The sequence below is a fragment of the Sinocyclocheilus anshuiensis genome, unplaced genomic scaffold (genome assembly GCF_001515605.1).
Source record: "Sinocyclocheilus anshuiensis isolate Anshui unplaced genomic scaffold, SAMN03320099.WGS_v1.1 scaffold1154, whole genome shotgun sequence".
Classification (NCBI taxonomy): domain Eukaryota; kingdom Metazoa; phylum Chordata; class Actinopteri; order Cypriniformes; family Cyprinidae; genus Sinocyclocheilus; species Sinocyclocheilus anshuiensis.
This window is the reverse complement of record NW_015542345.1, coordinates 412422-424161: the sequence shown is the minus strand read 5'-3', so window position 1 is coordinate 424161 and position 11740 is coordinate 412422. Positions and strand designations below refer to the sequence as shown.

The window sequence follows — 11740 nt, the reverse complement described above, 5'->3', positions numbered from 1 at the left end:
TTTTATTGGTTTTGTCTCGTCGCGCCGGGACACGGCATCACAGTATGTTAAGGGGCGTAACATTTCTGTCACACGCTTGAGGTATTCGGCCAATCACAACGCACTGGATAGCTGGCCAATCAGAACACACCTTGCTTTTCAGAACGATGAGCTTTGTAAAAACCTACGCATTTCAGAAAGGCGGGGCATAGAGGAGAAACAATAATGTACATTGTGGAAAATAATGTGTTTTTTGGTAAACTGAGGTTTTGTACTTATTCCTTCTTATGGATGAAGTAGGTTCGATGTGTGGAATATTTCTAGGCATCTGATTAATCGCCCGTTGGGCCGTTTATTGCCGTGACTCAGCTGTTACTTTTTTCCTGCAGGTTGAAATGGGCTGTAACGATTTCTCAGCATTTTTATTTAATTAAACTGCTGCTGGAGCTTCATGACAGTGATATCCGTGCAGATGTAGTGTGATTTGTTATTACCATTCCACCGGCTAGATGCATGGCGACAGTCGCTGACTCGTAATGTACCGCTGTCTGATTTGTCGTTGTAAAATTGTGCAGATGTCAGAGGGGGGGTTGTGTAACAGCAGCATGTGTGTGTCTCCTGCAGGTTTGAGGTGCTGTCTTTTCTGATGCTCTGCTACAACTCAGCTGTGGTCTTTATGCCTGCGTCCTCCCACCAATCGGTTTGCAGAATGAGCACACGGTAAGGGGCGCCAGAGTTGTCTTTTCTGCTAACGATCCAGGAACGTCTCGGCCTGTTTTTCTCTCTCTCTCTCTCTCTCTCTCTCTCTCTCTCTCTCTCTCTGAAATTTCTTGCTGGAACAGGCAGAGATGGAATGATTAAATGGATTAAATGGATTAAATGGAATATTGATTTAGAGAGAGAGAGAGAGAGAGCAAAGGATTTCTGTGGTGGGTCACAGCATTAGCATAAAGACCTCCAAATAAACATGTCATTAAAGATTCTCTCTGAATCTCTCTCGTTAATATGCAGACTGTGTGTGAGCGGTTACCCGCGGCAGCAGCAGAAGTCGTGGAAGGAGCCGTGTAACCGTGTACGACTGGAGTCAGAGTTTATGGTGCAGATGCTGACTGCTGTTTACCACGCCATGTAAGTTACCATGCTTATTAGCAGGCCTATTGTTAACATATTTGCTGTTTATTAGTATTTATAAAGCACATATTTTGCATGACCACCATGCATATTCTACATCCCTAATCCTACCCAATACCTAAACTTAACAACTACCTTACTAACTATTAATAAGCATAGTTAATGGTTTGTTAATAGCAAGAATTGTACCTTAAAATAAAGTGTGACCAAGTTTTCTATTTTAAATAAATGCTTTCTATTCATCGTGAGAACAATATATCATGTTTTCCACAGAAATGTTAAGCAACACAACTGTTTTCAACATTTAGAATAATAACAATAAGAAATGTTGAGCAGCGAATCAGCATATTAGAATGATTTCTGAAGGACCATGTGACACTGAAGACTGAAGTAATGATACTGAATATTCCACTTTGCCATCACAGGAATACATGTCATTTTAACATATATTAAAAAAGAAAATGTATGTAATAATATTTCACAGTATTACTGTGTTTTTGATCTAATAAATACAGCTTTGGTGAGCTTATTACAAAAACATGAGAAACATCGTATTGCCCTCAAACGTGTGTATTTCTGAGCAACATTAAACGCTATTTTCTTTTTACATTATTAAGAGAAGGAAATGTCTTGTATATTTAATTCCTGAGTGGTGTGCTAATGATCTCATCTGCATGATGATACTCTCTCCCATCAACAGTTATAATGGGCAGTGGGACCTGGGGAGGGAAGCTTTGGATGACATCCTCTACCGAGCACAGCTAGACCTCCATGCCCAGCCATTACTGGTAAAAGTCATTTGTTACAGTACACTTGGGGAAAATACAGTGGGGTCTGAATGTCTGAGACACTAAATCTTTTTAAGTTTTCATTTAAACATGGAAAAATCAATGTCTTTGAAAAAATTAAAGCGACGAAATACTACAACATACTTGTAAATTGAAGAAGAAATATGAAAGATTCTGCATTATTTCTTAATCGGCAATCAAATAAGTAAATTTCAGTTTCATATCAAACAAGCAAAGACTGATCTGTACAGATGTTTTTGTCTTGAAGCGTTTTCACTGGTGGTCTCAGACTTTTAGACTCTAATGCACGGTACTAGTAAAGTCGGATTTGTGGTTTGTGCTACATGAATGTGCCCTCCATGTTTCATGAAGCAACATTTAAATAACAATTCTTAATGGAAATGTGATATTTCACTGGATGTCGTTGACCTCTCATCTTCAGGTGGCGAATGCAATTAGTCGCTCACTTCCGTCCCGTCCTCCGGAGGGTTCGCGGAACCTTTTGGAGGTGGAAGTAACGCCTGCCGGGAGATGCGTCTCACAGGCAGCTGTCACTACCGCCTCCATTCGTCGTCTCCGCTGGAAACGAGAGGGTATGCGAAATATGCACACACACACACAGTTAGACAAAAAACTTTGGTAGTACTTTAGGGACCAATTCTCTCTATTACCTAGTTGCTTATTAGCATGCATATTACTGACATATTGGTTGTTTATTAGTACTTATAAATCACATATTAATGGCTGATTCCGCATGACCATTTTTAAATCTCTTAATCCTACCTCATACCTAAACCTAGTCGTAGTTAATAGTTAATAGGGAGAAATGTTCCCCAAACGAAAGTATGACCAAAACATCTTCATTTTATACTCATCTTTTTATTTTGGTTATTTTCTTTCATGATCACTTTAATCGTAATGAGAACATAAACATTCTCATCAGTCCCTCCATTCAAGCATCAGGAAAAAGTGGCCATTTTTGTGTGTGAAATTTTCCCTCTGTCAGCATCATGTTCAGTACGCTCACTGTCTTCACCTCAGATTGTTTTGATTTCTCAACCACGACTGAATTCTATGCCTCCATCACCCCCAGCCGATACACCCCGCTGGAGAGACCAGACAATCCTGTGGCACACGGGCGGATAAAGTGCACCATTCACCTAACCTTGCAAGGGGTTAGGCAGGGCTCAGGCACATCTCACCATTAGACAGTCCGTGCACAAGCCCTGCCCTTCTTGGTCATAGAAAGTGTTCATTGGCCTACAGATTAAACTAACCCCATTGCATGGAAAACTTCCTTCTGTTTGTTTCTAGTGTCTCCACATACCTTAGTGTTGTATTGTGATCATTTGTGTTTAACCTTTTTATTTGCCTTGAGTTTTGTTTTAGGATACTTTTACAGTGCTTGCAAGGCAAGATAGAATGACATTCCTCTTTTTCCTTCTTTACAAATTTCTGCAGTTCATGTAGCTCAAAGCACTCAATGTACAGGTTCTTTCAAATATTATTTAATATTTGCATACAGAATTGTGATTGGTCTTGGATTGGTGTGTTCAGGTCATGTTGGAATGATCGTACTGTATTTGCAAATTGACTGCACATGAATACCACCATCATGTCATAATTACCAATAACAACAAGTTAAAGCTTTATTATTATTTTTGCTCATAATAGGATCAAAATGGTATTTTGTGTAATATTAATGAAAAATGGTGTTAAAGATTGACATAAATGACTACTTACTGAACATGTGCATCAATTACACATCTAATGTGCATCCTTTGCTCTTCCTTACGCTGCATTAATGCTAGAAAGCTTGCTTTCTTTGTTGGGAAGTGAAAAAGAGAGGGAAAATTATATTTGTCCAGCACATCCATTTTATTCCAACCAAACTCACTTATGAACTTCTGAGGTGAAAGCAGTATTATATCTTACACTACTGTGCAAAAGTTGGTGGTTGGTAGGATTTCTTTTTTTAATGTTTTTGAGAGAAGTCTCTTATGCTCACCAAGGATGCATTTTTTTTTAAATACAGGAAAGGCAATAATATTAAATATTTTTACAGTTTAAAATTATTACATTATTACTATTATTGTTATTAAGAAATAAATGTTATACATTTTTTTTTTAAAGTTTCTATTTGAATATATTTTAAAATTTAATTTATTCCTATGATGACAAAACAAAATTTTCAGCAGCCACTACTCCAGTCTTCAGTGTCACATGATACTTCAGGGATCATTCTAATATGCTAATTTGCTTAAGAAACGTTTTTTATTTATTTATTATTATTATCAGTGTTGAAAAAAGTCATACTGCTTAATATTTTTGTGGAAATCATGATAATTTTTTTTTCAGGATTCTTTAATGAATAGAATGTTCAAAAGATGTTGTTAATGCATGCTTACTGAATAAAAGTATTTAGAAAAAATAAACTCACCTAAAACTGTTGAACTGTAGTGTATTTACATTGGTGAATCATCTCATCAAAGTTCACCAACAAAATTGTCCCCCTGAGCTTGAGTTTCTCCCATGTTCTCATGTGTATGAGTGGAAGTGAAAGGAGCGCATGGAGTCTAGTGTAACCACAGCTTTACACTTCAAAGACGGTGTCATGTTGTTTTCTGTCGGCTGTGCAGGAGAATCAACACAAGACGCGTGCTGAGTGTCAAAGCAGCTGCGATGCAGCATTTCACTGAGATGCATCCAAAAGCCTGAGCTTACTTCTAAGCTCACCTAACACTATTCTTTTGCTGCCTTGCAAGTGCTGGAATTTCCTCTAGGAAATGCAAATCTAGTTAATCCAGCTTTCTGTTTTCTCTGCCTCATTGTTCCCTCGCTGTGTTTTAGATGCCGATGGCGTGAGCTGTGGAGAGGACTCTTTTGACCCAGATGAAGGGTTTTCCTCTGGGGCTTCCAGCAGCAGCCAGCCCAGCAGCGTGAAACGAGACTGGGTCATAACGGGCGTTCGACCTTTCCGAGATCCGGGAGCCAGGCAGAGGGAGAGCACTTCGGCCGACACCAGAGCCGCCCTTCGGAGCCTCCACCAACGGCACCAGTCCCCTCCCCCTGCCATCAGCCTCCGTACTGTAGAAAGCAGTCGCAGCCCGAGTCCCAGTGCTCCCAGATGCTTTCTGGACCCACATTACATCCCTCCCTTCGCTGGTGAGCCACCTAAAACCAGCAGCACGTCTTCTTGCAAGTCTCTTGACTGTACCGGCCTAAACGGCTCATCAGGACCTACAGATAGCCTGTCGCTGGGAAGCCTCAGTGCAGACAGGGCACATTATCTGTCAGCCATCAGCTTGCAGGATGAACGACTAGGGCGAGTGACGCGGAGCCAGGATCTCCTGTCCCCCGGGAGTCCGTTCTCCTCTGGAAGCCCACTGTCCAAACAGTCTCGATCACCCAGTTTTAATATGCAGATTATATCACAGGTGTAGAATGATTTTGCTGGGCTGTGTGTGTGCATGAGGATATGGATATGTTTATTTCTGCCATGGAATCAAATAAATAAATAAGTAAAGGTAATTATGACTTTTTATCTCATAATTTTGACCATGTTTCTTAAAATTCTGATGCAATATCTGACAATTCATATTTTTATCACATAGTTTTGTTTATATCTCACAATTCCGATTTTTTTTCTATATATAAACTCAGATATGATATATAAATTCACAGCTCAGAAACATTTTTTGTGAGATAACTAGCAAGATATCTTGTGAGATATACACTTGTAATAGAGGAAAAAGGTCAGAATTGTGAGATAAAATCACAATTAACTTTTATTTTTATTTCATGATGTAAAAACCAGAATTATGAGATATGAACTCAGAATTTTGAGGAAAAATTTAGATTTTCAAGATAGAAACTGTAAAAAAAAAAAAAATGCAATTGTGAGTCGCAGTTAACTTTTTTAGTTTTTATTCAAAATAAGTAGTTATAAAATTATATATTAAACTATAAAATAAAACACAAATTAGGCTATAGTGGCATTCATTATAAACAGCATACAAATGGCAAGCAAAACTGAAACGGCATTGGGCTCACGAGCCTGTCTCATACCACAAGAATCTTTATAACATTTGTTTGCATAACTATTATTCATTATATAGCCTAAACATGGGTTTATACTTCACTCGTGTTCTAATATCGGTGTAAAATCCTTCACATGCGCAAAAATGTTTGTTTGGGCGAAAAAAAAAAAAAAAAAAAAGATGATTTGCGAGAAAGTCAGAATTGTGAGATATAAACGTGCAATTCCAAGGAAGTCTCAATTATCTTTTTTATTTCGTGGAAGAAGAAAAAAAAGAATTGCAAGATGTAAACTCAGAATCTGAAAAAAAAATCAGAATTGTGTGATATAAACTCGCAATTGCAAGAAAAAAAATATTTTTGAATTAAAATCACAATTTATTTATTTACTTTTGTGGTGGAAAAGCTTCCATATGAGTGAGTGAGAGAGAGAGAGAGAGAAGCAGAAATGTTAACATGCATGCATACAAGCATGTTGTCTTACAGTGTGCGTGTGAATGTGTTCAAATGAGAGTGTGCTCGTAGACTTTTATTTGATCATTACATTATGCACTTGGGTTCAGTGTGGAGGAAATATTTGTTTTGCACAATGGACACATTCAAGTGCACATGATTTGAGACTGTTTTAAATGTGCCATACAAACATACAATAACAACATAGTGTTACTTTAAGAGGAACACACATTACCGTATCAGAGCAATGAACTTCCAACAACCGACAATCACGGTCAATGCAAAGAGAAAGGCCTAATAGTGCATGATCCAAAGAGTTTTATCCAGCCCAGCTGTACTGTAGGTCATCCTCAAGGAATCCTTTTCCATGTCTCTGTTTCGGTTTGTGCCGCTTAACTGTTGCCTGTGCTCTTCACCCACCATAGAAAATAAATTGTGTGGACTGCCTCAATAAAACGCTACATCGTGAAAAAAAAACAAAACAAAACAAAACAAAAAACAGTATATGTTGTACTTTGGAACAAGTTTATATTTTAAATTGTGTATATTTGTGTAAATGATTATTGTACTATAGAAAGAGTATATGCTAACAGAATCTATATTGCTTGGACAGAGATAGAAAGCTATCTGCTGAATGGTGAATAAATGTGCTGTTCATGGGAGCGCTCTCTCTTTCTTTTTTTCATTAGGTATCTTGACCTAAAGGATATTTTATATTGTGTATAATATGGTGGATATACAGTTGAGGTCAGAATTATTAGTCCCCTTGGTAAATAGGAGTAAAGAAGGCTGTGGAAATAAATCTGCATTGTTTATCCTTTTGATCTTCACAATAATCCAACCTTACATTTAAGTAAAACAACTGAAAGTGGGAGAAAATCACATTACAAAATAATGTTTTTCTCCTATACATGTTAATCAATGAGTAAAACCAAAGAATTTAGTTCTGATGTGCAGAGATTCAAAAAACGTCAACAAAAAAAAACAGAAAGGGGCTGTAAAGACATAGCTATTTCCACCTTCAGGGCAATAATTATGACATTTCAATCAAATGGAGATGTTACGAACTTGCCTGGAAGAGGTCGTGTGAGTGTCTTTGAGTGGCCAAAGACTCTCCAAGGATCACAGCTGGAGAATTGCAGAAATTAGTTGAGACATGGTGAGAAAGCCTAAAAAACAAAACAAAAAAAACAAACATTTATTTCATAATGAGATACATATAGTGTAATACCCACTATGTAGGCCTCAAGATGACTTAAAATGAATTACAACACAAAACAAACTTTCAATTAAACAAAAACAAAAACTGCTAAAAATCAAAACCTATTTCTTATTTTAATTCATTCTCTCAACAACCGTCATTTTATTTCTGAACCAGGATGTTGGAAAACCTGAATATATGACTTTCTCCCCCCTCACATTAGTAAGTCCTGCCAACTGCATTTCAAGAATGCAGTGAATGCTGCTTTATGTTAGCTAAAAGCTAGACAGTCCACTCTTCACTGACACTTACCGTAACTTAATAGTCACACCATGAGTGGGAATATTGTTCTTACATTTTTGACGTATAAAGATATTTTGTTGTTCATTTTGTGTGGCATTTCAAGAAAAATAGTAAATGATAAAAATTTGTAATAATAAAACAAATGCATTTTTAAATTCTTATACTCTAATATCTAATTATTAAAATATAAAAATAATATATACAGAAGTATAAACTATAGAAACAAAAAAAATCCTGGTTAAAAACTGGTAAATATTTTACATTTAAAATTTGTTTTACTTTAGTACAAGTATTTAATATTGCAAATAATCTTGTATACCTTTTATTATACTATACATCACATATATATATAGGACAAACCTTAGAAGCGCTGATGTTAACCATGTGACCACATGCGGAAGCTAACAGCAGAGTATATACTCTTTCCTATGGAAGATTCTTTACTCGAACATCACGTGTTGCTCAATCCGACGCATTTCATTGGCTGTTTTCGAGGCGGGAGTTTCAGATTCCTGGACATCCGTGATAACATTTCTTCGTATTCCATGTCAGCGCTCTTCTTTTAGTAAACTGGACAACCTATTAACATCTAAAAAATTGACTATTTTTTTCGCACCGGAGAGTATTTTAAACACTTGTGTCAGTCTAGTGGTTTGAAAAGGTGTGTTAGTGGGATCTAAAGAGCTGGCAATTGGATTACCGCCTTATTAGACAACAACTAACGTTACTGTCAACTCTCAACCAGTACGTCTCGTGCACAAGTTCCCTCGAGAACGTCAACTTAATCCGAGCTCGCGCTCCTCTCTTTCAACGGTCAATTTTGGGATATCATGAGCTCTTAGTTCCGCACAAAACTTGGTAGAAATAGTTATATATCTTCACCTGGACATGGATAACTACCGTCATCAGCGATATGAAGGCTCGAATCAAGGGAGGGAAAATAAAATCCATCGAAAGAAAGGATTTGGAGTCGGAGTGTCATCTCGGTGCAGTTCAAGTGGGGATGACGGAGAGAAGAAACCTAAATTTGTAAGTTACACTTTTTGAAATAATTATATAAAGTGTCTTTGTTCTCATAAATGGATATTATTCTAGTAAATTATCATATGTCCCCCACCCTGCCTACTGTCAGGCCTCTGGTAATGAATCACTGGTTTTTGAGTATTAGGAAAATGTTTACGTATTTATCAGTGTTTTGGTGCAATGTTTTGCTTTTTTGTTCTTACATTAATATTTTCTTGTCTGTCACTCTATATGGGTCAGCACTGTTAGATACTAAAATAACGTGTAAAATATTGTTAATCAGTATTGACATATCTAACTGAATGAATGACTGAAAATGAGTTTCAGCAAAACAATCACACACATGTATTAAATTATGTAAAATATGTAACCATCCCAAACAGCAGCCTAGCTTTGTTGAACTCATATATGGTGAAATATGGAAGTAAGATTTTGAGTTGATTTTATAAATGTTTTCATAGCCCAACAATGTTGACAAATTGTAGAGAATGTAGAGACACCGCTTTAAATGATAATTTTGATATAGTAGTCAAGGCCTAATAATAATGGTTCCTTAAGTTGTATAAGTTGTGTGTGTGTGTGTGTGTGTGTATAGAGTGATTATATAGTGATATATACTGAATTGCTATATAATTTTGATACAATAAGAAAATGAGATTGATTAATGTCAGAGTAGACATGTTGCTGATGATTGTTTAGTGAGGCGTTATGATGTCATTTTATTCTTTTAGAAGGACAGAACTGGCTCATTATTCTACAACGTAAAATGTCAATGAAATTCAAGGTATATCCACACAAATAATTTATGTTCATTATTAGAACTTTGTCAAGTTAGTCTGTGTCTGCTCTGTCAGTGCTCTTTGTTTCTTCAGTAATCAAATGTCTTATTTTATGCAAATTGTAGATATTTCTTAAAATTGACAGCATGATGGTTTTTTTATTAGATGGATTTAAGCAACAGCAACAATTATTTTTTGTTATGTTTAAACCGACAGCAGAGAGACAGATGAATAAAACACACCCACACACATTGAACCCCTCTTTCAATGCCATTAACTTAGTTGTTGACTGCCAGAGCTAAATCAAAGGATAAAATTAGCTCAGGGATAAGACAGAATTATCCAGTCTTGCTTTAGTGCTGGTGGAGTTACAGTATTGTTTTTGAATGCCCACCCAACATGTGCCATTAATATCAGATGATGGCCTTTTTACTTTTTTTTTAAATATCACCATGTGGTTTAAGAGAGGGGTTTTAAAACATTTGATGCCAAGTACCCCAAAATACCTTGCTAAAATAACAAGGCAGCTATATACACTTTAAAAATATGTATGATGTTTTAAAATGTTTTAGAAAGAAGTCTCTTATACTCACCAAGGCTGCAATTATTTGATAAAAAAACAACAACAGTAATTGTGTATAATAACAATATTATTTTCTTTTGAATATATTTAAAATGTAATTTATTCCTGTGATGGCATCTGAATTTTCAGTAGCTATTACTCCAGTCTTCAGTGTCACATGATCCTGAAGATATCATTCTATTATGATTTGGTGCTCATGAAACATTTCTTTTTATTATAAGTGTTGAAAACATTTGTGGTTTTTAATATTTTTATGGAAGCTGTGATACCTTTTCTTGATTCTTTGATGAATAGAAAGCTCTGAAATTGAATTCTTTTAAATTTAACAGATGTAATAATTTTCTTTAAAACCTAATGCCTTTATTGTATCACAGTGGGCCTCATTTATCAATCTAACGTAGAAACTGGCGCAGATCCTTGCACACAAATCAACTTACGACAGAGTTCATGTGAATGTGATGTGAATGTGAATGTGATTCATGAAACATTCGTATGCCGCCAATCTCATCGTACGAATGATCGTGTAGCAAATTAGCTCAAGAGGGAAATGTATATAAATAATTACAGTTAATTATGAATAATGACAATTATTTATATCAGCTGCCAGTAGTAACTGTAGCACAATTAAGCATTTTTGGCATTGATAAAGATTTTAACGAAAAGTAATCATTTGTTTTATGTTACTTTAAATCGTGAGTTCATATTTACGGTCATGTTACTCAAAGAAATGTTTGCAAAAAAATCACTAAAGTTTGCTTACGTCATATCATTACAGACTGCACGATAGTGCCACAACATATTTTCATGTCTGATCAGGGCGATAACCACCATAGACATTGAGGGGGCCTAGTCCCCTCAATAATTATAAATCGCTAAACCCTTTTCTCAAATATTGCCAATTGGAGAGTAGGGTTGGGTATTGTTTTTTTTTTTTCCGATACCGGTGCCAAATCGATACTTTTAAAACGGTTCCGGTGCCTAAACGGTGTCTGAACCGATACTTATAAAAAATAAAAATTCCCCCAAAAAATGATGGATTGACCATTAGAATAGAAATAGAATAGAGAGAGAGGGTCAAGTTTTTTAATAAAAAAAAAAGCAGATAAAATTAGAAGTAGCATTAGAATAGAGAGTGCTAGCGTTAGAGGGTCAAATGAAGATGAAAGAGATGTGTTTTCAGCCGTTTCTTGAAAATATTAAGGACTCAGCTGCTTGGATTGAGCTGGGCAGGTCATTCCACCAGGAGGGAACAGTTAATGTAGAAGTCCATGAAAGTTTTATCATGGGTAGAATGCAAAATGTTTTATTTTATTCCTTTTATAGACTTAATTTCTGTTTTTCTCCTTTCAAAGAAGCGCTGCAGGTGCATGATGCGACGATTTAATCCTCGTGATCTTGTTTACGCTGCTATTAGTGAATATAAAGCTAAAGCCCTGTATAAACACACCCCACACGCCGCACC

The 11740-nt window shown here is 36.2% G+C and overlaps 2 protein-coding genes across 4 annotated transcripts in view; both read left to right on the top strand.

The window, feature by feature from the left end:
- The window catches only part of LOC107691275 (protein FAM126B), an 18276-nt gene extending 12753 nt beyond the window's left edge, over positions 1 to 5523 (top strand). Inside the window, exons 8-13 of one of the 2 annotated variants that reach the window (XM_016489791.1) lie at positions 604 to 699; positions 991 to 1107; positions 1811 to 1898; positions 2341 to 2491; positions 2940 to 3074; positions 4749 to 5523. In XM_016489791.1, coding sequence (XP_016345277.1) covers positions 604 to 699; positions 991 to 1107; positions 1811 to 1898; positions 2341 to 2491; positions 2940 to 3074; positions 4749 to 5341 — 1180 coding nt within the window. In that variant the 3' untranslated portion in view covers positions 5342 to 5523. The remainder of the gene's footprint in view (positions 1 to 603; positions 700 to 990; positions 1108 to 1810; positions 1899 to 2340; positions 2492 to 2939; positions 3075 to 4748) is intronic. The other variant, XM_016489792.1, reaches the window with a different exon arrangement.
- Positions 5524 to 8396: 2873 nt separating this feature from the next.
- LOC107691273 (protein diaphanous homolog 3-like) overlaps positions 8397 to 11740 on the top strand; it is a 357819-nt gene continuing 354475 nt past the window's right edge. For both annotated transcript variants that reach the window (XM_016489790.1, XM_016489789.1), the window contains exon 1: positions 8397 to 8922. In XM_016489790.1, coding sequence (XP_016345276.1) covers positions 8782 to 8922 — 141 coding nt within the window. In that variant the 5' untranslated portion in view covers positions 8397 to 8781. The remainder of the gene's footprint in view (positions 8923 to 11740) is intronic.